The 27,922-nt window shown below is 39.3% G+C and overlaps 2 protein-coding genes across 2 annotated transcripts in view; one reads left to right on the top strand and one right to left on the bottom strand.

Moving 5' to 3' along the window:
* Positions 1-5,380: 5,380 nt before the first annotated feature.
* The window catches only part of LOC145876405 (uncharacterized), a 38,886-nt gene continuing 16,344 nt past the window's right edge, over positions 5,381-27,922 (bottom strand). Inside the window, exon 3 of the mRNA XM_082972184.1 lies at positions 5,381-6,044. Within this exon, the coding sequence (XP_082828310.1) occupies positions 5,441-6,044 (604 nt within the window). The 3' untranslated portion in view covers positions 5,381-5,440. The remainder of the gene's footprint in view (positions 6,045-27,922) is intronic.
* On the top strand, positions 20,479-27,270 carry LOC145876425 (uncharacterized). The gene is made up of 2 exons (XM_082972196.1): positions 20,479-20,485; positions 23,742-27,270. The coding sequence occupies exons 1-2, from the start codon at positions 20,479-20,481 to the stop codon at positions 24,674-24,676; spliced, it is 942 nt and encodes a 313-aa protein (XP_082828322.1). The 3' UTR covers positions 24,677-27,270.

The following is a 27,922-nucleotide window of genomic DNA, read 5'->3' on the forward strand; positions in this document are numbered from 1 at the left end:
GTATTTAGTGGCCTGTAGTTTGTAAATCCATATCTTCATGTAAACCAGGGTATTTAGTGGCCTGTAGTTTGTAAATCCATATCTTCATGTAAACCAGGGTATTTAGTGGCTTGTAGTTTGTAAATCCATATCTTCATGTAAACCAGGGTATTTAGTGGCCTGTAGTTTGTAAATCCATATCTTCATGTAAACCAGGGTATTTAGTGGCCTGTAGTTTGTAAATCCATATCTTCATGTAAACCAGGGTATTTAGTGGCCTGTAGTTTGTAAATCCATATCTTCATGTAAACCAGGGTATTTAGTGGCCTGTAGTTTGTAAATCCATATCTTCATGTAAACCAGGGTATTTAGTGGCCTGTAGTTTGTAAATCCATATCTTCATGTAAACCAGGGTATTTAGTGGCCTGTAGTTTGTAAATCCATATCTTCATGTAAACCAGGGTATTTAGTGGCCTGTAGTTTGTAAATCCATATCTTCATGTAAACCAGGGTATTTAGTGGCCTGTAGTTTGTAAATCCATATCTTCATGTAAACCAGGGTATTTAGTGGCCTGTAGTTTGTAAATCCATATCTTCATGTAAACCAGGGTATTTAGTGGCCTGTAGTTTGTAAATCCAAAAACTTTCCCTTTGGTTTAACTGTTTAAGACGGTCCCCTTTTCTAATAGAGGCCGGAATGTGATCAATACCCACAAAATACAGTACTGAAGCAGAGAACATTAAAAGAATCATTAAAAATAATTGGGGAATTATCCAAAGTGATACTCTACTACGCCAAGTCTTTCCTGAGCCACCAGTCATAAGCTTTAAAAGATGTCCTACCCTAAATGATAAATTAGTACACAGTTATCTTCCGGGTGACTCTCAAAAAACTTGGCTTGACCACAAACCCAAGGGCTCTTTTAAATGTAACCACTGCAGAAATATTGCACAGAAAAAGTATTTTGTTGATACAGCTTCCAAAATTGAGTATTACGTCAAGCATTTCATTAACTGCAAAACCACTCATGTCATCTATAGATTGGAATGTCCACAGTGCAAGGTGTTCTACATTGGACGGACAAAGAGACGCCTTCAAGACCGCCTAGCGGAACACAAGTATGCCATACGGGTAGGCAATGACGACTACCCCATGGCAAGGCACTATAAGTCCTTACACCAAGGCAACCCTGCCTCCATCTCTTCGCCCCAACCTGGGCTCAAACCAGGGACCCTTGCACACATCAACAACTGACACCCCACGAAGCATCGTTACCCATCGCGCCACAAAAGCCGCGGCCCTTGCAACGCAAGGGGAACAACTACTTCAAGTCTCAGAGCGAGTGACGTCACCGATTGAAATGCTATTAGCGCGCACCACCGCTAACTAACTAGCCATTTCACATCGGTTACACCTACAAGCTGTGGGTATTGATCACATCCCGGCCTCTATTAGAAAAGGGGACCGTCTTAAACAGTTAAACCAAAGGGAAAGTTTTGGGATTAAATATTTATGTCCCCTTAGTGGTTCATCACGTCAGCAAAAGGGAATATGTTCCATTTATGTTTATTTAGTGCAAATTGTCCACTGGTATTGCTGTATGAAAGTGAATTTCCCCCCAGGCATACATACATGTTCTTTGTTATTACCCGAGCCACTGCCTGTTCACCCTGCTATCATTCAGAAGGCGAGATCAGTACAGGTGCATCAAAGCTGAGACCGAAAGACAGAAAAACAGCTTCTATCTCAAGGCCATCAGACTGTTAAATAGCACAGAGAGTCTGCAGCCTACATATAGACTTGACATCATTGGCCACTTTAATAAATGGAACACTAGTCACTTTAATAATGTTTACATATCATTTCTCATCTCATATGTATAAACTGTATCTCAGTCTATGCTGCTCTGACATTGTTTATCCATATATTTATATATTCCATTACGAACCAGCTCTGAGTTCGCAACAAAAGGGAGACAATGTGGAGACAAGGAGTATCAAAAATATATATTTATTAGATAACACAACCAAAATCAACAAGGTGTCTGCATGGAGAGAGTCTCCCTTCATGACTGTGGAAGAGGTCTATTTATCCTGGGACACACCCGGGCCCAGGTGCTTCCCATTTAGCTGACGACCCTCCCAGCTCCGCCCACCGGCATCCTAATAAGGAAACAAGAGCAGAGAGAATACGGCAGACAGAGGGAGGGGCGTTAAATATATTACTCCATTGTTATCATATAGAAACATCACTTGTTAGATATTACTGCACTGTGGGAACTAGAAGGACAAGCATTTCACTACACCTGCAATAACATCTGCTGAACACCTGTATGTGACCAACAACATTTGATTTATTATGAAGGTCATTTGTGTAAAATGTACTTTTCCCCTCATTCACCCCACCTCTTTACATTGCTTATGCATATTCAGTGGCCTGACTGCGTCCAGACTATGTCAAAGGCCCATCCTGGTAGATCTGAACCTAATGCAGCTTGGAGAGATCAGATGACAGAAGTCACATGTTGGTGCCAGGTGTAACTGAGGCCATAGATGCTCCATATACATTACATTGAGTGTTTTATATAATATGACTAAATGTGTTTCTGTGTTGCAGGGACAGTCAATAAATGGAACAGCAAGACCACAGAACATGACATAAGCAGAGCTGTGGGAGACCACCTCAAGCCCCTGGTAGAGCCGGGGGTGGTGTTTACCACTCCACCACGCCTTCAGCAGGCTGGAAAAGTGGGATTGATACAGTTTTTCATACTAAGGTGGACCAATAGTTTGTTGATTGGTCAGTCATTGGGTTAATTTGTTTTATAATATGTTCAAATCAAGCTTTATTTATACAGCACATTTCAGACATGGATGCAACACAATGGCTTCACAGGAAAAAACAAATATTTAGTACAACAACAAACAGAATAATAACAACTGAAAGACTAATGAGCATTCTGATGAAATGCCATTGATTAAAAATCCTAAAATAGAAGAGACTCACTGACAACCACAACTAAACAGGTGGGTTTTAGGAGGGGCTCTGAAAGACACTATGGGGGTGTCCACTGAAAGTTGACTAGTAACAACAACTGGGACCTAAAAGACACCCACCATGAGACCCACTAAATCTGCCCAAGAAGAGGAAAACAAAAGAAAATCCCACACCAAACTTAAAGACAGGAAGCAAACCAAAAAGGTGGAGCAACTAAAGGTGTTGACTCTCCACATGTATCAAGACAACTGGAGCACTGGGCCAGACACTCTTAAATAGAACCTGGACCAGCTCAGGTGAAACACCTTCCCACTAACGAGATGGACAAGCCAGCACAGGTGTAACACATACTGACTAACGAGGTGACACCAATCAGTGCGTCCTACGTGCTAACGAGCTAGACGTGCTAACGAGCTATACGTGCTGACGGAGCTAGACGTGCTAACGAGCTAGACGGGCTAACGAGCTAGACGGGCTAACGAGCTAGACGGGCTAACGAGCTAGTCGTGCTAACGAGCTAGACGGGCTAACGGAGCTAGACGTGCTAACGGGCTAGTCGTGCTAACGAGCTGGACGTGCTAACGAGCTAGTCGTGCTAACGAGCTAGACGTGCTAACGAGCTAGACGTGCTAACGAGCTAAAGTTCAACCTCAAAACATAAATGGAAAAACCAAAGCCTGTAACACCTTCCCCCTTAAGACAACAAATATATCCTATATTTTTGTTGGACAAGTTTGCTCACCACCAACAGAAAACAACTTCCATTTCACATTATAATCAACTACAATGCTTCACCTTCACCAATATAAACATGGTGTCTACTGGCTGTCAACAATTAAAAACAATTATTTAAATAATAATATACAATCATATTCTTTTTTTCGCCTTTTTCTTTCTATAGAATCCTAAAACTCACTAGCTTCTAGAACTCTCGTCTTCCTAAAACTCACTAGCTTCTAGAACTCTCGTCTTCCTAAAACTCACTAGCTTCTAGAACTCTCGTCTTCCTAAAACTAACTAGCTTCTAGAACTCTCGTCTTCCTAAAACTCACTAGCTTCTAGAACTAGCTCCTTAATATCCATAGTAACTTTCCACCTCACTGCGGAGCTTCTCTCTCTTCTCAGGGTTCACTAGATAGGCATGTTGTTGGATCGGGGCCCAGTCCCCAATGTCATGCTCTAGTACATTTGGGTTGGCACATCTGAGAATGAACCCTGATATTCTAAAAGCAGGGTAACAATGTCAATATAATTGTACCCCAAAAATTGTCAGTTGGTTGCATAAATAATCATTGATTACTAAATGTTACATGAATATTAAACATGAAATATAAAAACCAAATGTACACCCGTTTGTTAATATGTATTAGCAATAATTCACTTAATGGTGAGGCATAAAATGTATCTTTTGTCAGGCTAAATCTTTGAGTCCTGCTTCTTCAGTAGTGGAATAAAGACATTTAGCACATGAATGTTGTAAATAAATACTGGAGTGATGTAGGATTGTTCATATAATTGATTATTGTACTGCGACTATGTGTTTAGGCTGTAAGTATGTTGAAATTAAATTGTTTTCTTTTCAACTTTCACTTTCAACTAAAACCAAACTTATATTGTATGTCGGGCAAAGTCTTATTTTCAACGACATTTTGCTAGGTGAGATATCCCCAATGTCACAGTTTAAACGTGTCCAAATCAATAGTCCAAATGCAGAAACAGTTTGTGATAAATTGAAAACCTAAACATAAAATGTAACACAAACATCTGTCACAATAATCATATTATTTAAAACAATCTCCTTATAAACTGTACAAGCACCAAAAACGCTGTTGTTTTGACAAGTAGCAATAAATCACTGATATTGATTAGGGGGGAAATCAGGTTGTACGTGATGTTGAAACTAACACAACTAAAAAAACACATGGAAATGGGAGATATATTTTTCCTCACTGATTAGAGGACAACCTGAAGAAGACAGTCAGCTACATTTTGGAGTGATGCATTTAAATGTAGGGGTCGCTAAACAAAGGAACACAACACTTATTTGTCATAACTCATTAATATCATGTTAAAATCAATTGTTAGACAGGAGGGCGATGAGGTTGCACGTCCTGTTAAAACTAACAGCTCAAAAATCACACAGAATCTGGGAGTAATGTGTACATCCCTGGTTAGAGGACAATTTGTAGAAAACAGCTCGCTACATTTTGAAGTGTTGCATTTTGATTCCAGTGGGTCACCAACGTGGTAAGTGTAACACAGCTCTTTTTGTGTTAGTCACTTTTTGTTAAATCTCATAAATAGTAACTCTTCCATTTCAGAGCCTGGATTTTCCCCCCGAGTCTAATATTCATATCATGTTGAAATCAATAGAACAGGGGACAAACGTTTAGGGTTCTACATTGTGACATTAAAATACTCCTTCTACAATGTTTAAACATTCAACATTTTATTTCACTGATATCATGAAACAACTCCTTCATGAATTTTCTGATGTTTAATCAGATATCTTTTATCAGAGTATCTCTTCCCACATTGATTACAGCTATAAGATTTATCTCCTGTGTGTATTCTCTGGTGTTTAGTCAGACTGCTAGATGCAGCAAAACTCTTCCCACATTGATCACAGCTATAAGGTTTCTCTCCTGTGTGTGTTCTCTGGTGTAAAGTCAGCTGGCCAGATGCAGCAAAACTCTTCCCACATTGACCACAGCTATAAGGTTTTTCTCCTGTGTGTATTCTGTAGTGAATTGTCAGCTCTCCAGATCTAGCAAAACTCTTCCCACATTGATCACAGCTATAAGATTTATCTCCTGTGTGTATTCTCTGGTGAACTGTCAGCACTCCAGATCGAGCAAAACTCTTCCCACATTGACCACAGCTATAAGATTTCTCTCCTGTGTGTGTTCTCTGGTGTAAAGTCAGCTGGCCAGATGCAGCAAAACTCTTCCCACATTGATCACAGCTATAAGGTTTCTCTCCCGTGTGTGTTCTCTGGTGTAAAGTCAGCTGGCCAGATGCAGCAAAACTCTTCCCACATTGATCACAGCCGTAAGATTTCTCTCCTGTGTGGATTCTCTGATGAATTTGAATGCCTGTTGATGAGGTGAATCTCTTCCCACAGTCAGAGCAGCAGTGAATTCTCGTCCCTGTGGATCTCTGCGGATGTTTATTGAGGTGTTCTAATGTGGAGAGGCTCTTCTCTGCCTCTTCAGCATCATGAGGTTGTTGAGGCTCCCCAGAGGATCCACGATAGTCCCGTCTCTCTCCTGTGTGCACAACAAAGTCAGACAGATGATATAAAGGCCCACAACAGCGGTAATCCACTGTAAAAGGTGATGCCAACAGAGTAGCCATGATGTTGTACAACAATTGATGTCTGTAATGAATGTTTAAATAATTTATTCATTGCTTATGAGTGCATTTCAGTGCATTTCACACTACTTTGGATTATAATTGTAAGGCTCGTTTGAATGTCCTGCTTAATATAATGTTTGCTACAGTATTAAGAATTATGTGTAATTATTGAAGAACCACATTAATGTCAATAAAGTTAATATGTTTTTACTTCATTTTTTTAGTTCACCTTTATTTAACCAGGTAGGCTAGTTGAGAACAAGTTCTCATTTACAACTGCGACCTGGCCGAGATAAAGCAAAGCAGTGCGACAGAAAAAAACAACAGAGTTACACGTGGGATAAAAAGTAGTCAATAACACAACAGAAAAATCTATATACAGTTGTGCAAATGTAGCAAGGAGGTAAGGCAATAAATAGGCCATAGTAGCGAAGTAATTACAATTTAGCAAATTAACACTGGAGTGATAGATGTGCAGATGATGATGTGCAAGTAGAAATACTGGTGTGCAAAAGAGCAGAGAAAGTAAATAAAAACATGGGGATGAGGTAGGCAGTTGGATGGACTATTTACAGATGGGCTGTGTACAGCTGCAGCGATCGGTTAGCTGCTCAGATAGCTGATGCTTGAAGTTAGTGAGGGAGATATAAGTCTCCAACTTCAGCGATTTTTGCAATTCGTTCCAGTCATTGGCAGCAGACAACTGGAAGGAAAGGCGGCCAAAGTAGGTGTTGGCTTTGGTGCTGACCAGTGAGATATACCTCCTGGAGCGCGTGCTATGGGTGGGTGTTGCTATGGTGACCAGTGAGCTGAGTTAAGGCGGAGCTTTACATAGCAAAGACTTATAGATGACCTGGAGCCAGTGGGTTTGGCGACGAATATGTAGCGAGGGCCAGCCGACGAGAGCGTACAGGTCGCAGTGGTGGGTGGTATATGGGGCATTGGTGACAAAACGGATGGCACTGTGATAGACTGCATCCAGTTTGCTGAGTAGAGTGTTGGAGGCTATTTTGAAAATGACATCGCCGAAGTTAACCTCTATGGGCTTTTTACATGCTAATGTAAAAAGCTGGTTTTTGATATAAATATGAACTTGATTGAACAAAACATGCATGTATTGTATAACATAATGTCCTAGGAGTGTCATCTGATGAAGATCATCAAAGGTTAGTGCTGCATTTAGCTGTGGTTTTGGTTTTTGTGACATATCAAACGCTGTTTAAAATAAATTTTTATGCTACTTTTCTCGTAAAATAGCGATAATATTACAACCGGGCAACGTTGTATTCATTCAAAGGCTGAAAGAAAAAAAAATGAATTCTCGTGAACGCGCATCTCAGTCTCACTGTCCCCAGGCTGACTGATCACAAACAGAGCTGCTGTACTTTGCCCAGAGACAGCAGACACCCCATTCCACTTTCTGGTGGCTTTAGAGAGCAAATGGAAGCCTTAGAAAGTGTCACGTTACAGCACAGATGCTGTAATGTCGATAGAGATGCAGAAGGACAACAAATTATCAGACAGGGCCTTCCTGTATGGAATCTTCTCAGGTTTTTGCCTGCCATATGAGTTATGTTATACTCACAGACACCATTCAAACAGTTTTAGAAACTTTAGAGTGTTTTCTATCCAAATCTACCAATTATATGCATATTCTAGTTTCTGGGCAGGAGTAGTAACCAGATAAAATCGGGGACCGTTTTTATCCGGACGTGAAAATACTGCCCCCTATCCCAAACAGGGTAAACTATCATTTTGACATCATGGATGAATTCTAGAATATACTATATAGCCTAGAAACCTGGTTAAACTATCATTATGACATCATGGATGAATTCTAGAATATACTATATATCCTAGAAACCTGGTTAAACTATCATTATGACATCCTGGATGAATTCTAGAATATACTATATAGCCTAGAAACCTGGTTAAACTATCATTATGACATCATGGATGAATTCTAGAATATACTATATATCCTAGAAACCTGGTTAAACTATCATTATGACATCATGGATGAATACATTTGAGTGGTTACATTTCTCCTTCCCCCATCCCTCAGCTGTTTACCAAACCAAGCCTCTGGGCAGCCATTTTGTTTCTGTTTTAAAACTAGGTTGCCCCTTTAAAAAAGCCACACAATCAATCAACCAATCTGCAGTTCATACAACAACAAAGCTGTCATTCCACCACTGTTTTGGTTATAAGATGATTATGGGGTTGGAGAAATGTAACTACTTTCAAATTCATAGACAGACCTATGGATGCAAGGACTGACCATCCATGATGTCAACATTATAGTTTTAACCATGTTGAGGCTATACAGTGTTGATTACATTGTTTCTAAACATTGGAGTAAAAAAAGTTTCTTTGGGGGTTCAACAGTTGAACTAAGCTCATGAGGCATGTGTTATATTCTTCAAGAATCAATGGCTATAAATTAATAATTATAAAGTCACAATATGGATGTAGCAATTGCAGATTTCCCCTTTAACACCACACATCAGTTCAACAACTGCAGAGTTTGTGACTCTGTATTTAAGACAGTACTTACTAGTGTTTATCAGGGCCCGTTCATCGTTAAAACCATTGGATGCCTTAACATGCCTTTGGGAAACCGGGCCCAGATATCCAGATTCCTCCTCTTCTTCCTTTTTCGATGTGACAGTCATCTCCCCCTCTTCCACTCCATAAACTGCATCTTCCTCCTCTTCTTTTAGTGTAACATCCTCCTCCTCTTTCACTCTGAACGCATCTTCCTCTTCTTTTACTGAAACGTCTTTCTCTTCTTCTTTCACAGTAACGGCCTCACCCTCCACTTCTTGTTTTACTGTGATGTCCTCATCTTCTTTAGCAGGAGAGTAGCTCAGTGACCGCATGGTCGGAGTTGTTAGCTAGCTAGGCTAATGCTAACTAAACCAGCCCGCTAGCTGAATAATAACAACAACACCGTAAATATGAAATTAAATCGGATAACTAACTAGACGACAGAAGTGGGTTTAAAACACTGTGGCTAATATACACGAAAGCATCTAAAGAGCTTTATTGGTTTGGCTATTTTGTCTAGCAAGCTACCGAGGTGGCTGACTAACTGTTGTTGCTGTTGAACGAAGCGTTCCGTCCACTAGATTTTACGTCACACCAACAGCATTACCTTAAATTCCCACACCGCCATCTGCTGACTGGAGTGGGTAACGCAGTTGAGTAAAATGTATATTATAATGTTCAGACAAAAAGTTAAACGGTAGGAACTTCCTGAATTGGAATTATCCCTCTACACATGTACTGCACTGGAATTATCCCATTGGCTGGCAGAAACGTGCAGTTTCGTTTTTATTGGGCCATCAAAGCTGTGTCAGGGATTTTTGTGATTGGTTACATTTCAGTCACATGTGCATAAGGGAGAGGTGGCGTCTGATGTCTGCAGGTCAATGCAGCTGAGAAATATGATCCTTGTAATTATTCTCTGTGAATATCAGCAGTGGGAATGATTGTGAAATATGATCCTTGTAATTATTCTCTGTGAATATCAGCAGTGGTAATGATTGTGAAATATGATCCTTGTAATTATTCTCTGTGAATATCAGCAGTGGTAATGATTGTGAAATATTTAGTTCATTTCATCAGAGCAACATGATAATTAATGATTTCTGAACAACCATTTTTTATTTAATGTCTATTAAGAATATCTGATCAACTTTATTTCACTTGGTGATGTTTCATTATAGAGAACATGACATGACAATACATGACATCTACAGTGGTGATGTTTCATTATAGAGAACATGACAATACATGACATCTACAGTGGTGATGTTTCATTATAGAGAACATAACAATACATGACATCTACAGTGGTGATGTTTCATTATAGAGAACATAACAATACATGACATCTACAGTGGTGATGTTTCATTATAGAGAACATAACATAACAATACATGACATCTACAGTGGTGATGTTTCATTATAGAGAACATGACAATACATGACATCTACAGTGGTGATGTTTCATTATAGAGAACATGACATGACAATACATGACATCTACAGTGGTGATGTTTCATTATAGAGAACATAACATGACAATACATGACATCTACAGTGGTGATGTGTCATTATAGAGAACATAACATGACAATACATGACATCTACAGTGGTGATGTTTCATTATAGAGAACATAACATAACAATACATGACATCTACAGTGGTGATGTTTCATTATAGAGAACATAACAATACATGACATCTACAGTGGTGATGTTTCATTATAGAGAACATAACATGACAATACATGACATCTACAGTGGTGATGTTTCATTATAGAGAACATAACATGACAATACATGACATCTACAGTGGTGATGTTTCATTATAGAGAACATGACATGACAATACATGACATCTACAGTGGTGATGTTTCATTATAGAGAACATGACAATACATGACATCTACAGTGGTGATGTTTCATTATAGAGAACATAACATAACAATACATGACATCTACAGTGGTGATGTTTCATTATAGAGAACATAACATGACAATACATGACATCTACAGTGGTGATGTTTCATTATAGAGAACATAACATAACAATACATGACATCTACAGTGGTGATGTTTCATTATAGAGAACATGACATGACAATACATGACATCTACAGTGGTGATGTTTCATTATAGAGAACATAACAATACATGACATCTACAGTGGTGATGTGTCATTATAGAGAACATAACAATACATGACATCTACAGTGGTGATGTTTCATTATAGAGAACATAACAATACATGACATCTACAGTGGTGATGTTTCATTATAGAGAACATGACATAACAATACATGACTTCTACAGTGGTGATGTTTCATTATAGAGAACATAACAATACATGACATCTACAGTGGTGATGTTTCATTATAGAGAACATAACATGACAATACATGACATCTACAGTGGTGATGTTTCATTATAGAGAACATGACATGACAATACATGACATCTACAGTGGTGATGTTTCATTATAGAGAACATGACATAACAATACATGACATCTACAGTGGTGATGTTTCATTATAGAGAACATGACATAACAATACATGACATCTACAGTGGTGATGTTTCATTATAGAGAACATAACATGACAATACATGACATCTACAGTGGTGATGTTTCATTATAGAGAACATAACATGACAATACATGACTTCTACAGTGGTGATGTTTCATTATAGAGAACATAACAATACATGACATCTACAGTGGTGATGTGTCATTATAGAGAACATAACAATACATGACATCTACAGTGGTGATGTTTCATTATAGAGAACATAACAATACATGACATCTACAGTGGTGATGTTTCATTATAGAGAACATGACATGACAATACATGACATCTACAGTGGTGATGTGTCATTATAGAGAACATGACAATACATGACATCTACAGTGGTGATGTTTCATTATAGAGAACATGACAATACATGACATCTACAGTGGTGATGTTTCATTATAGAGAACATGACATGACAATACATGACATCTACAGTGGTGATGTTTCATTATAGAGAACATAACATGACAATACATGACATCTACAGTGGTGATGTTTCATTATAGAGAACATAACATGACAATACATGACATCTACAGTGGTGATGTTTCATTATAGAGAACATAACATAACAATACATGACATCTACAGTGGTGATGTTTCATTATAGAGAACATGACATGACAATACATGACATCTACAGTGGTGATGTTTCATTATAGAGAACATGACATAACAATACATGACATCTACAGTGGTGATGTGTCATTATAGAGAACATAACATAACAATACATGACATCTACAGTGGTGATGTTTCATTATAGAGAACATAACATAACAATACATGACATCTACAGTGGTGATGTTTCATTATAGAGAACATGACAATACATGACATCTACAGTGGTGATGTTTCATTATAGAGAACATGACAATACATGACATCTAAGTAGCTGAATATGATTATGGACTAACACTTTGAAGGACACAACTCATGTTGTTCTGGTTAAACAGTGGGGATTTTTTTTACAATTAGGAAATAATATGTCATGTTTTACTCGTACCTCAGCCAGCATTGTGAATGGTTAGGAAATAATATGTCATGTTTTACTAGTACCTCAGCCAGCATTGTGAATGGTTAGGAAATAATATGTCATGTTTTACTAGTACCTCAGCCAGCATTGTGAATGGTTAGGAAATAATATGTCATGTTTTACTCGTACCTCAGCCAGCATTGTGAATGGTTAGGAAATAATATGTCATGTTTTACTCGTACCTCAGCCAGCATTGTGAATGGTTAGGAAATAATATGTCATGTTTTACTCGTACCTCAGCCAGCATTGTGAATGGTTAGGAAATAATATGTCATGTTTTACTCGTACCTCAGCCAGCATTGTGAATGGTTAGGAAATAATATGTCATGTTTTACTCGTACCTCAGCCAGCATTGTGAATGGTTAGGAAATAATATGTCATGTTTTACTCGTACCTCAGCCAGCATTGTGAATGGTTAGGAAATAATATGTCATGTTTTACTCGTACCTCAGCCAGCATTGTGAATGGTTAGGAAATAATATGTCATGTTTTACTAGTACCTCAGCCAGCATTGTGAATGGTTAGGAAATAATATGTCATGTTTTACTCGTACCTCAGCCAGCATTGTGAATGGTTAGGAAATAATATGTCATGTTTTACTCGTACCTCAGCCAGCATTGTGAATGGTTAGGAAATAATATGTCATGTTTTACTCGTACCTCAGCCAGCATTGTGAATGGTTAGGAAATAATATGTCATGTTTTACTCGTACCTCAGCCAGCATTGTGAATGGTTAGGAAATAATATGTCATGTTTTACTAGTACCTCAGCCAGCATTGTGAATGGTTAGGAAATAATATGTCATGTTTTACTCGTACCTCAGCCAGCATTGTGAATGGTTAGGAAATAATATGTCATGTTTTACTAGTACCTCAGCCAGCATTGTGAATGGTTAGGAAATAATATGTCATGTTTTACTAGTACCTCAGCCAGCATTGTGAATGGTTAGGAAATAATATGTCATGTTTTACTCGTACCTCAGCCAGCATTGTGAATGGTTAGGAAATAATATGTCATGTTTTACTAGTACCTCAGCCAGCATTGTGAATGGTGTCTGAGGCGATGACATACTAGACCATGGCAGTAAATCTAATACTTTGGTGTTTTTAGTCATGCATGAAAGGTCTGGGGTGGTTCTGTGGTTATAAGTTACTGACCTTGGAATACATTTCTGGCCATGCTGGCAGGGTCTGAATCAAACCCAATGTCCACCTGGTACACTGGCGGGGTCTGAATCAAACCCAATGTCCACCTTGTACACTGGCAGGGTCTGAATCAACCCAATGTCTACCTGGTACACTGGCAGGGTCTGAATCAACCCAATGTCCACCTGGTACACTGGCAGGGTCTGAATCAAACCCAATGTCCACCTGGTACACTGGCAGGGTCTGAATCAACCCAATGTCCACCTGGTACACTGGCAGGGTCTGAATCAAACCCAATGTCCACCTGGTACACTGACAGGGTCTGAATCAACCCAATGTCCACCTGGTACACTGACAGGGTCTGAATCAAACCCAATGTTAAGGGGAGGGTAGATTGGTCAAGAGGGTGATGATTATTGTTGTTCTACTGCCTGATTGTTATGCAACAACACTGTTTACAAAAGCTTTGTTAAAGAACAAGTTGTTGTTTGTGTCGCACTGCTTTGCTTTATCTTGGCCAGGTCGCAGATGTAAATGAGAACTTGTTCTCAACTGGCCTACCTGGTTAAATAAAGGTGAATTTGTTTAATTTTTTTGTTTCTTAATTTTTTTACAACATTAACAATGTCTACACTGTATTTCTGATAAATTGTATTATTATTTTAATGGATGAAAAATGTGCTTTCTTTAAAAAACAAGGACATTTCTAAGTGACCCCAAACTTTTGAACGGTAGTATATATCTACATGATGTATTGTTACACCATGTAGGAGCAGTATAGACCTAGTCTGTTCATTATATACATCTACATGATGTATTGTTACACCATGTAGGAGCAGTATAGACCTAGTCTGTTCATTATATACATCTACATGATGTATTGTTACACCATATAGGAGCAGTATAGACCTAGTCTGTTCATTATATACATCTACATGATGTATTGTTACACCATGTAGGAGCAGTATAGACCTAGTCTGTTCATTATATACATCTACATGATGTATTGTTACACCATGTAGGAGCAGTATAGACCTAGTCTGTTCATTATATACATCTACATGATGTATTGTTACACCATGTAGGAGCAGTATAGACCTAGTCTGTTCATTATATACATCTACATGATGTATTGTTAGTCCATGTAGGAGCAGTATAGACCTAGTATGTTCATTATATACATCTACATGATGTATTGTTACACCATGTAGGAGCAGTATAGACCTAGTCTGTTCATTATATACATCTACATGATGTATTGTTACACCATATAGGAGCAGTATAGACCTAGTCTGTTCATTATATACATCTACATGATGTATTGTTACACCATGTAGGAGCAGTATAGACCTAGTCTGTTCATTATATACATCTACATGATGTATTGTTACACCATGTAGGAGCAGTATAGACCTAGTCTGTTCATTATATACATCTACATGATGTATTGTTACACCATGTAGGAGCAGTATAGACCTAGTCCGATAGCTAGTCCTATATTATTTTATACTAATACAATTGCTCAGAGAAAGAGATTTAGTTTAAAATGTAATTCTCAAAAGGTTGGGGTCTGAATTATTGCCTCCCATGTTTTCAATACTCCAGCACCCTCCCCTTGGGAGAATAACGACACTGAAATGTTTTATGAGATTAGAGAACACATTGGGTGGTATCTTAGACCATTCCTCCATACAGAATCTCTCCAGGTCCTTGATTTATTTAGTCTGTCTTATGGACTGCCCTGATCAATTCAAACCACAGGTTTTCAATGGAGTTAAAGTCCGAAGACTGAGATGGCCATTGAAAATGTTGATTTTGTGCCCAATTAAGCATTTCTTGGTGGATGTTGATGTGTTTTGCTGGAAGATCCTCTTATGGCCAAGTCTCAGCCTCCTAGCAGAGAGGTAACCAGGTTTTGGGCTAAAATATCCTAGTAGTGGGTAAAGTTAATTTATTTATTTCATACAGTAATTTTAGCTCATCTTTATCAAGGGTATCAATAACTAGGTGCTTATTTTGATATCTAGTTATTTGACTGAATCAGAAATACAGATGTGGAGTAGAGGTTAAGTTTGTTTTAAATTCTCAATAAAAAAATCTGAACTAATCAAACAACACTTGTTGCTCTTTGTACGTGTTGATATAATATTCATATTTAATGGAGAGAAAAAAACGTTTCCCTAAACTGCTTTATAATATTATAATTCAATGAAGAATAAAAAAAGTTTTCCCTCCTCAACTGCGTTTCCTCCCTCCAGACAGCAGATGGCGATATGTGTCTTTCAGGCGATGTTTCTAGTGTGACGTATAATTTAGTGGACGGAACGCTTCTTCAACAACTGCAGCCACCTCGGTAGCTCGCTAGCCGACAAAGTCGGAACATTCAAGTTCTTTAGACAATTTCGTGGTTTATTTGTCACTATGATTTAAACATACTTATGTGGAAACAACTTGCTACCCCATTTAATTTAATATTTACGTTGTAAGTCAACTAGCTGGCTGGTTAAGTTAGCATTAGCCTAGCTAGCTAACATCCCCGACCATGAGTTCACTAATCTACTCTCCTCCTGCTAAAGAAGAGGAGGTCTGCTGGACGGAGAAAGAAGCTCTCGTGAAAGAGGAGGAGGAAGAGGAGGCTGTTACAATACAAAAACAAGTAGAGGGTGAGGCTGTTACCGTGAAAAAAGAAGAGAAAGACGTTACAGTGAAAGAAGAGGAAGACGCGTTCAGAGTGAAAGAGGAGGAGGATGTTACTGTGAAAGAAAAGGAGGAAGATGCAGTTTTTGGAGTGAAAGATGAAGAGGGGGAGATTACTGTCACATTAGAGGAGGACGAAGAAGAGAAGACTGGAGAACTGATTAACACTAGTAAATACAGTGAGTACTATCTAATAAAACAGGGACATTGATCTGATTAACACCAGTAAATACAGTGAGTACTATCTAATAAAACAGGGACATTGATCTGATTAACATCAGTAAATACAGTGAGTACTATCTAATAAAACAGGGACATTGATCTGATTAACACCAGTAAATACAGTGAGTACTATCTAATAAAACAGGGACATTGATCTGATTAACACCAGTAAATACAGTGAGTACTATCTTATAAAACAGCGACATTGATCTGATTAACACCAGTAAATACAGTGAGTACTATCTAATAAAACAGGGACATTGATCTGATTAACACCAGTAAATACAGTGAGTACTATCTTATAAAACAGGGACATTGATCTGGTTAACACCAGTAAATACAGTGAGTACTATCTAATAAAACAGGGACATTGTTCTGGTTAACACCAGTAAATACAGTGAGTACTATCTTATAAAACAGGGACACAAACTCTGCAGTTGTTGAACTAATGTGTGATTTTTAAAAGGGCATTCTACACTCAAATATGTTTTTGTACTGTATGAATTGTTCATGACGTCCTTTCCTGTTGAAAAGTGATATAAATACAGTAAATTATAAACACACTAAAGGGAAACAAGTAAATGTTTTGAGCAAAATAGTGTTTTTTTAACAACTGCAAACTAGAAGGGGTGAGTGATGTCATAGTAAGGCCTTCAATGAGTTGGCTTGATGGGAAGTCGTGATGTCATCCAATAGGAGGCTGATCTTCATGTGAATATTCATTATTCTTTTTAAAATCCTTCCTGTTCTGTCAAGTATGTTGTTGATCATTGCTAGAAAGCCATTTTCAAGTCTTGCCATAGACTTTCAAGACGATTTAAGTCCAAACTGTAACTAGGCCACTCAAGAACATTCAATGTCATCTTGGTAAGCTCCTCCAGTGTAGATTTGGCCTTGTGGTTTAGGTTATTGTCCTGTTAGGACAGTTTTTTGTATTCAGATCTCTGAAATGCTCTCTAACTACGTAACATTTAGTGTCTCCTTATGTTACGCTGGAAAAACAGTTTTCATGGGCACAGAAATCCTAAATCATTTCAGAGTTTGCTAAATCCAATGGTTCTAACCGAGTCACCTTAACTTTATTGACAACACCCAAATGGATACTGTCATTAACGTCGTTCTTCAATAATTACACATAATTCTTAATACTGTAGCTGTTTAGTTACAGTCACATGTTCAACTATCATCAGCTGATCCAGGAAATCATTTTCTGAATGACAGTCACATGACAAACATCACGACATGCAACAACAACCAAAGTGCTTCTTCATTCATTACTCTGGTAAAGACAGTTATGCCGTGCTCCATGTTGGATCCAACATCCCTAACAAATGGATGTTTATAATGTGTTATTGTCTACTTGATTTACAGTGGGGTCTCGTTAGTCTGTTTGCACACAGAGATACTTAGCTCATAATGTGTAGAGAACTGTTCCTTGATGGATAGGCTATTGTACAACACACAGAGCTATTTTCCTTTATTCAGGACATTTAGAATGACAACACATCACAGAGTAGCCTAGTGGGATTATTCACAAAATTATCTGGTGATCAGGTTATGAAATGTCATGACAAAGACATTTTAGTTTCCATGTTTCACCTGAAATATTAAATGATTTATAGTCCTACGTCTATGTTGTTGTTAGATAAAGTTATGGGTCCTACAGTAGGTCTGTGTTGTTGTTAGGTGAAGTTATGGGTCCTACAGTAGGTCTGTGTTGTTGTTAGGTGAAGTTATGGGTCCTACAGTAGGTCTATGTTATTGTTAGGTGAAGTTATGGGTCCTACAGTAGGTCTATGTTATTGTTAGGTGAAGTTATGGGTCCTACAGTAGGTCTGTGTTATTGTTAGGTGAAGTTATGGGTCCTACAGTAGGTCTATGTTATTGTTAGGTGAAGTTATGGGCCAATTTGTTAAACACTTAGTGTACAAACCCTCATTGTCAGGCTGATGTTAAAGCTAGCCAAATAGCATTTTACTGGTTGAAGTGTTTTTTAAGTGTAAAGCAGTTGATTTGCGACAGTAACACAAACATATTAAGCAGGAGGTTCAAACGAGCCCTACAATTATAATCTAAAAGTATTGTTAAATGCACTCATAATCAACCTGTAAATGGAGGCTATTTTTGCTGTCAGCCTATGAGAACTCCCCTGAGTTTTCCCCCACGGTGGTGAATTAGTGAATAGACACAGAGCTTAATGTGAGTTTCCTTGAATAGCACTCCTGATCTTGTCCTGATAGTGCGTTGTAATATTCAGAATACATTGTGAAAAACGATAATCTTCGCTCACCATTTTTGCTCCAGGCAGATATACTACATCCATAACTAGTGGTTTCCTCATTACCAGATATACTACATCCATAACTAGTGGTTTCCTCATTACCAGATATACTACATCCATAACTAGTGGTTTCCTATTTACCAGATACACTAAATCAAATCAAATGTATTTATATAGCCCTTCTTACATCAGCTGATATCTCAAAGTGCTGTACAGAAACCCAGCCTAAAACCCCAAACAGCAGGCAATGCAGGTGTGGAAGCACGGTGGCTAGGAAAAACTCCCTAGAAAGGCCAAAACCTAGGAAGAAACCTAGAGAGGAACCAGGCTATGAGGGGTGGCTAGGAAAAACTCCCTAGAAAGGCCAGAACCTAGGAAGAAACCTAGAGAGGAACCAGGCTATGAGGGGTGGTCAGTCCTCTGCTGGCTGTGCCGGGGTGGAGATTATAACAGAACATGGCCAAGATGTTCCAATGTTCATAAATGACCAGCATGGTCAAATAATAATAATCACAGTGGTTGTCGAGGGTGCAACAAGTCAGCACCTCGAGTAAATGTCAGTTGGCTTTTCATAGCCGATCATTGAGAGTATCTCTACCGCTCCTGCTGTCTCTAGAGAGTTGAAAACAGCAGGTCTGGGACAGGTAGCACGTCCGGTGAACAGGTCAGGGTTCCATAGCCGCAGGCAGAACAGTTGAAACTGGAGAAGCTGCACGGCCAGGTGGACTGGAGACAGCAAGGAGTCATCATGTCAGGTAGTCCTGAGACATGGTCCTCGAGCTCAGGTCCTCCGAGAGAGAGAAAGAAAGAAAGAGAGAAAGAGAGAATTAGAGAGAGCATACTTAAATTCACACAGGACACCGGATAAGACAGGAGAAATACTCCAGATATAACAGACTGACCCTAGCCCCCCGACACATAAACTACTGCAGCATAAATACTGGAGGCTGAGACAGGAGGGGTCAGGAGACACTGTGGCCCCATTCAATGATACCCCCAGACAGGGCCAAACAGGAAGGATATAACCCCACCCACTTTGCCAAAGCACAGCCCCCACACCACTAAAGGGATATCTTCAACCACCAACTTACCATCCTGAGACAAGGCCGAGTATAGCCCACAAAGATCTCCGCCACGGCACAACCCAAGGGGGGGAGCCAACCCAGACAGGAAGACCACGTCAGTGACTCAACCCACTCAAGTGACGCACCCCTCCTAGGGGCGACATGGAAGAACACCAATAAGCCAGTGACTCAGCCCCTGTAATAGGGTTAGAGGCAGAGAATCCCAGTGGAGAGAGGGGAACCGGCCAGGCAGAGACAGCAAGGGCGGTTCATTACTCCAGAGCCTTTCCGTTCACCTTCACACTCCTGGGCCAGACTACACTCAATCATAGGACCCACTGAAGAGATGAGTCTTCAGTAAAGACTTAAAGGTTGAGACCGAGTCTGCATCTGTCACACGGGTAGGCAGACCATTCCATAAAAATGGAGCTCTATAGGAGAAAGCCCTGCTTCCAGCTGTTTGCTTAGAAATTCTAGGGACAATTAGGAGGCCTGCATCTTGTGACCGTAGCATACGTGTAGGTATGTACGGCAGGACCAAATCGGAAAGATAGGTAGGAGTAAGCCCGCATAATGCTTTGTAGGTTAGCAGTAAAACCTTGAAATCAGCCCTTGCCTTAACAGGAAGCCAGTGTAGGGAGGCTAGCACTGGAGTAATATGATCAATTTTTTAAGTTCTAGTCAGGATTCTAGCAGCCGTATTTAGCACTAACTGAAGTTTATTTAGTGCTTTATCCGGGTAGCCAGAAAGTAGAGCATTGCAGTAGTCCAACCTAGAAGTAACAAAAGCATGGATACATTTTTCAGCATAATTTTTGGACAGAAAGCTTCTGATTTTTGCAATGTTATGTAGATGGAAAAAGCTGTCCTTGAAACAGTCTTGATATGTTCTTCAAAAGAGAGATCAGGGTCCAGAGTAACGCCAAGGTCCTTCACAGTTTTATTTGAGACGACTATACAACCATCAAGATTAATTGTCAGATTTAACAGAAGATCTCTTTGTTTCTTGGGACCTAGAACAAGCATCTCTGTTTTGTCCGAGTTTAAAAGTAGAATGTTTGCAGCCATCCACTTACTTATGTCTCAAACACAGGCTTCTAGCGAGGGCAATTTTGGGGCTTCACCATGTTCCATTGAAATATAAAGCTGTGTGTCATCCGCATAGCAGTGAAATTTAACATTATGTTTTCGAATGACATCCCCAAGATGTAAAATATATAGTGAAAACAATAGTGGTCCTACAACAGAACCTTGAGGAACACCGAAATGTACAGTTGATTTGTCAGAGGACAAACCATTCACAGAGACAAACTGATATCTTTCCGACAGATAAGATCTAAACCAGGCCAGAACTCGTCCGTGTAGACCAATTTGGGTTTCCAATCTCTCCAAAAGAATGTGGTGATCGATGGTATCAAAAGCAGCACTAAGATCTAGGAGCACGAGGACAGATGCAGAGCCTCGGTCTGACGTCATTAAAAGGTCATTTACCACCTTCACAAGTGCAGTCTCAGTGCTATGATGGGGTCTAAAACCAGACTGAAGCATTTCGTATACATTGTTTGTCTTCAGGAAGGCAGTGAGTTGCTGCGCAACAGCTTTTTCAAAAAGTTTTGAGAGGAATGGAAGATTCGATATAGGCCGATTAGTTTTTTATATTTTCTAGGTCAAGGTTTGGCTTTTTCAAGAGAGGCTCTATTACTGCCACTTTTAGTGAGTTTGGTACACATCCGGTGGATAGAGAGCCGTTTATTATGTTCAACATAGGAGGGCCAAGCACAGGAAGCAGCTCTTTCAGTAGATTAATTGGAATAGGGTCCAGTATGTAGCTTGAAGGTTTAGAGGCCATGATTATTTTCATAATTGTGTCAAGAGATATAGTACTAAAACTCTTTAGTGTCTCCCTTGATCCTAGGTCCTGGCAGAGTTGTGCAGACTCAGGACAACGGAGCTTTGGAGGAATACCCAGATTTAAAGAGGAGTCCGTAATTTGCTTTCTAATGATCATGATCTTTTCCTCAAAGAAGTTCATGAATTTATTACTGCTGAAGTGAGAGCCATCCTCTCTTGAGGAATGCTGCTTTTTAGTTAGCTTTGCGACAGTATCAAAAATAAATTTAGGATTGTTCTTATTTTCCTCAATTAAGCAGCAGTGAGGGCTCTTCGATACTGCACAGTACTGTCTTTCCAAGCTAGTCGGAAGGCTTCCAGTTTGGTGTGGCGCCATTTCCGTTCCAATTTTCTGAGAGCTTGCTTCAGAGCTCGTGTATTTTCTGTATACCAGGGAGCTAGTTTCTTATGACAGATGTTTTTAATTTTTAGGGGTGCAACTGCATCTAGGGTATTGGGCAAAGTTAAATTGAGTTCCTCAGTTAGGTGGTTAACTGTTTTTTGTCCTCTGATGTCCTTGGGTAGGCAGAGGCAGTCTGGAAGGGCATCAAGGAATCTTTGGGTTGTCTGAGAATTTATTGCACGACTTTTGATGCTCCTTGGTTGGGGTCTGAGCAGATTATTTGTTGTGATTGCAAATGTAATAAAATGGCGGTCCGATAGTCCAGGATTATGAGGAAAAACATTAAGATCCACAACATTTATTCCACGGGACAAAACTAGGTCCAGAGTATGACTGTGGCAGTGAGTAGGTCCAGAGACATGTTGGACAAAACCCACTGAGTCGATGATGGCTCCGAAAGCCTTTTGGAGTGGGTCTGTGGACTTTTCCATGTGAATATTAAAGTCACCAAAAATTAGAATATTATCTGCGATGACTACAATGTCCGATAGGAATTCAGGGAACTCAGTGAGGAACGCTGTATATGGCCCAGGAGGCCTGTAAACAGTGATTGAGTAGGCTGCATAGATTTCATGACTAGAAGCTCAAAAGACGAAAACGTCATTGTTTTTTTTTTGTAAATTGAAATTTGCTATCGTAAATGTTAGCAACACCTCCGCCTTTGCCGGATGCACGGGGATATGGTCACTAGTGTAACCAGGGGGTGAGGCCTCATTTAACACAGTAAATTCATCAGGCTTAAGCCATGTTTCAGTCAGGCCAATCACATCAAGATTATTATCAGTGATTAGTTCATTGACTATAACTGCCTTGGAAGTGAGGGATCTAACATTAAGCAACCCAATTTTGAGATGTGAGGTATCACAATCTCTTTCAGTAATGGCAGGGATGGAGGAGGTCTTTATACTGAGATTGCTAAGGCGAACACCGCCATGTTTAGTTTTGCCCAACCTAGATCGAGGCACAGACACGGTCTCAATGGGGAAAGCTGAGCTGAATACACTGACTGTGCTAGTGGCAGACTCCACTAAGCTGGCTAACAGCCTGCTGCCTGGCCTGCACCCTATTTCATTGTGGAGCTAGGGGAGAAATCCCTACATCCATAACTAGCGGTTTCCTCATTACCAGATATACTACATCCATAACTAATGGTTTCCTCATTAGCAGATATACTACATCCATAACTAGTGGTTTCCTCATTACCAGATATACTACATCCATAACTAGTGGTTTCCTCATTACCAGATATACTACATCCATAACTAGTGGTTTCCTCATTACCAGATATACTACATCCATAACTAGTGGTTTCCTCATTACCAGATATACTACATCCATAACTAGTGGTTTCCTCATTACCAGATATACTACATCCATAACTAGTGGTTTCCTCATTACCAGATATACTACATCCATAACTAGTGGTTTCCTCATTAGAATGGAGGAGTTTCTACAACCAAATTGCATGTACATCACTGCAATTTTAGCAAACACAGAAAGGGGCCTATATTGGAGGCCAAAAGTCGTCTGGCACACTGCTTAGGTCTTGACTGTCTTGTCAAATGTTGTACAACTTCATGGGTACTCTCTGGTCATCCCTTTTTACCTCAAATAAACAGTGGATTTCTGCTGTTGTGGGCCTTTAACCATCTGTATGACTTTGTTGTTCACACAGGAGAGAGACGGGACTATCGTGGATCCTCTGGGGAGCCTCAACAACCTCATGATGCTGAAGAGGCAGAGAAGAGTCTCTCCAGATCAGAACACCTCAATAAACACCTGCAGAGATCCACAGGGAAGAAATCTTACTTCTGCTCTGACAGTGGGAAAATATTAAACTCCTCAGTAAAACTTAAAATACATCAAAGAATTCACACTGAAGAGAAACCTTTTGGCTGTACTCAATGTGGAAAGAGTTATGCCCTGTCAGGTAGCCTGATATCACATCAGAGAACACACACAGGAGAGACACCTTTTAGCTGTACTCAGTGTGGGAAGAGTTTTGTTCATTCTAGCTGTCTGAAGAGACACCAGATAACACACACAGGAGAGAAAGCTTTTAGCTGTAATCAATGTGGAAGGAGTTATAGAGAGTCAGCTAGCCTGAAATCACATCAGAGAACACACACAGGAGAGAAACCTTTTAGCTGTACTCAATGTGGGAAGAGTTTTTTTCGTTCTAGCTGTCTGAATAGACACCAGAAAACACACACAGGAGAGAAACCTTTTAGCTGTAATCAATGTGGAAAGAGTTTTACCCAGTCAAGAAGCCTGATATCACATCAGAGAACACACACAAGAGAGAAACCTTTTAGCTGTACTCAATGTGGGAAGAGTTTTTTTCGTTCTAGCTGTCTGAAGAGACACCAGAAAACACACACAGGAGAGAAACCTTTTAGCTGTAATCAATGTGGAAAGAGTTTTACCCAGTCAAGAAGCCTGATATCACATCAGATAACACACACAGGAGAGAAATGAGAGAAACCATATAGCTGTACTCAATGTTGGAAGAGTTTTATTTCATCTAGACAGCTGAAGATACACCATAGAACACACACAGGAGAGAATACTTTTAGCTGTGATCAATGTGGGAAGGGGTTTGTTAGTTCTAGTGGTCTGAAGGTACACCATAGAACACACAGGAGAGAAACCTTATAGCTGTGATCAATGTGGGAAGAGTTTTACTACATCTAGCACTCTGACTCTACACCAGAGAACACACACAGGAGAGAAACCTTATAGCTGTGGTCAATGTAACAAGAGATACTCCGATAAAAGACATCTGATCAAACATCAGAAAATACATGAAGGAGTTGTTTCATGATATCAATGATATAATGTCACAATGTAGAATGTTTAAACATTGTAGTAGGAGTATTTTAATGATGTCACAATGTAGAACCCTAAACGTTTGTCCCCTGTTCTATTGATTTCAACATGATATGGATATTAGCCTCAGGGGGAAAATCCAGGCTCTGAAATGGAAGAGTTACTATTTATGAGATTTAACAAAAAGTGACTAACAAAAAAAGAGTTGTGTTATACTTACCATGTTGGTGACCCACTTGAATCAAAATGCAACACTTCAAAATGTAGCTAGCTGTTTTCTACAAATTGTCCTCTAACCAGGGATGTACACATTATTCCCAGATTCCGTGTGGTTTTTGAGCTGTTAGTTTTAACGGGACGTGCAACCTCATCTCCCTCCTCTCTGCACAATTGATTTCAACGAGTGATGACAAATAAGTGTTGTGTTCCTTTGTTTAGCGACCCCTACATTTAAATGCATCACTCCAAAATGTAGCTGACTGTCTTCTGCAGGTTGTCCTCTAACCAGTGAGGTAAAATATATCTCCCATTTCCATGTGTTTTTTAGTTGTGTTAGTTTCAACATCACGTACAACCTGATTTCCCCCCTAATCGATATCAGTGATTTATTGCTACTTGTCAAAACAACAGCGTTTCTGGTGCTTGTGCAGTTTATAAGCTGCTTGTTTTAAATAATACAAGTAATATGATTATTGTGACAGATGTTTGTGTTACATTTTATGTTTAGGTTTTCAATTTATCACAAACTGTTTCTGCGTTTAAACTGTGACATTGGGGATATCTCACCTAGCAAAATGTCGTTGAAAATAAGACTTTGCCCGACATACAATATAAGTTTGGTTTTAGTTGAAAGTGAAAGTTGAAAAGAAAACAATTTAATTTCAACATACTTACAGCCTATACACATAGTCACAGTACAATAATCAATTATATGAACAATCCTACATCACTCCAGTATTTATTTACAACATTCATGTGCTAAATGTCTTTATTCCACTACTGAAGAAGCAGGACTCAAACATTAAGCCTGACAAAAGATACATTTTATGCCTCACCATTAAGTGAATTATTGCTAATACATATTAACAAAGGGGTGTACATTTGGTTTTTATATTTCATGTTTAATATTCATGTAAGATTTAGTAATCATAATTATTTATGCAACCAGCTGACAATTTTTGGTACAATTATATTGACATTGCTGCCCTGCTTTTAGAATATCAGGGTTCATTCTCAGATGTGCCAACCCAAATGTACTAGAGCATGACATTGGGGACTGGGCCCTGATCCAACAACATGCCTATCTAGTGAACCCTGAAAAGAGAGAGAAGCTCCACAGTGAGGTGAAAAGTTACAACGGATATTAAGGAGCTAGTTCTAGAAGCTAGTGAGTTTTAGGAAGACGAGAGTTCTAGAAGCTAGTGAGTTTTAGGAAGACGAGAGTTCTAGAAGCAAGTGAGTTTTAGGAAGACGAGAGTTCTAGAAGCTAGTGAGTTTTAGGAAGAGGAGAGTTCTAGAAGCTAGTGAGTTTTAGGAAGACGAGTGTTCTAGAAGCTAGTGGGATTTAGGAAGACGAGTGTTCTAGAAGCTAGTGAGTTTTAGGAAGAGGAGAGTTCTAGAAGCAAGTGAGTTTTAGGAAGACGAGAGTTCTAGAAGCAAGTGAGTTTTAGGAAGACGAGAGTTCTAGAAGCTAGTGAGTTTTAGGAAGAGGAGTGTTCTAGAAGCTAGTGAGTTTTAGGAAGACGAGAGTTCTAGAAGCAAGTGAGTTTTAGGAAGACGAGAGTTCTAGAAGCTAGTGAGTTTTAGGAAGAGGAGAGTTCTAGAAGCTAGTGAGTTTTAGGAAGAAGAGAGTTCTAGAAGCTAGTGAGTTTTAGGATTCTATAGAAAGAAAAAGGCGAAAAAAAGAATCCTATTGTATATTATTATTTAGAAATACGTGTTTTTTCTTGTTTTTAATTGTTGAAAGCCAGTAGACACCATGTTTATATTGGTGAAGGTGAAGCATTGTAGTTGATTATAATGTGAAATGGAAGTTGTTTTCTGTTGGTGGTGAGCAAACTTTTCCAACAAAAATATAGGATATATTTGTTGTCTTAAGGTGTTACAGGCTTTGGTTTTTCCATTTATGTTTTGAGGTTGGACTTTAGCACGTGTAGCTCGTTAGCACGTCTAGCTCGTTAGCCCGTCTAGCTCGTTAGCCCGTCTAGCTCGTTAGCCCGTCTAGCTCGTTAGCCCGTCTAGCCCGTTAGCACGTCTAGCTCGTTAGCACGTAGGACGCACTGATTGGTGTCACCTCGTTAGTCAGTATGTGTTACACCTGTGCTGGCTTGTCCATCTCGTTAGTGGGAAGGTGTTTCACCTGAGCTGGTCCAGGTTCTATTTAAGAGTGTCTGGCCCAGTGCTCCAGTTGTCTTGATACATGTGGAGAGTCAACACCTTTAGTTGCTCCACCTTTTTGGTTTGCTTCCTGTCTTTAAGTTTGGTGTGGGTTTTTCTTTTGTTTTCCTCTTCTTGGGCAGATTTAGTGGGTCTCATGGTGGGTGTCTTTTAGATCCCAGTTGTTGTTACTAGTCAACTTCCAGTGGACACCCCCATAGTGTCTTTCAGAGCCCCTCCTAAAAACATGCTTATATTTTGGGTTGGATCATGCATCCAATTAATATTTTAATCAATGGATTTTCCTTAGAATGCTAATTCGTCTTTCAGTTGTTAATCTTATGTTTGTTGTGGTAAATATTTCTGTTTATTTTCATTGTTTTATTTTTTTTCCTGTGAAGCATCCATGTCTGAAATGTGCTGTATAAATAAAGCTTGATTTGAACATATTGCAAAAGAAATTAACATAATGACTGACAATCAACAGACTCTTGCTAAACCAATACGTATCTTGGTCGA

The sequence above is a fragment of the Salmo salar genome, unplaced genomic scaffold, assembly GCF_965601325.2.
Source record: "Salmo salar unplaced genomic scaffold, fSalSal1 ptg000587l, whole genome shotgun sequence".
Classification (NCBI taxonomy): Eukaryota; Metazoa; Chordata; class Actinopteri; order Salmoniformes; family Salmonidae; genus Salmo; species Salmo salar.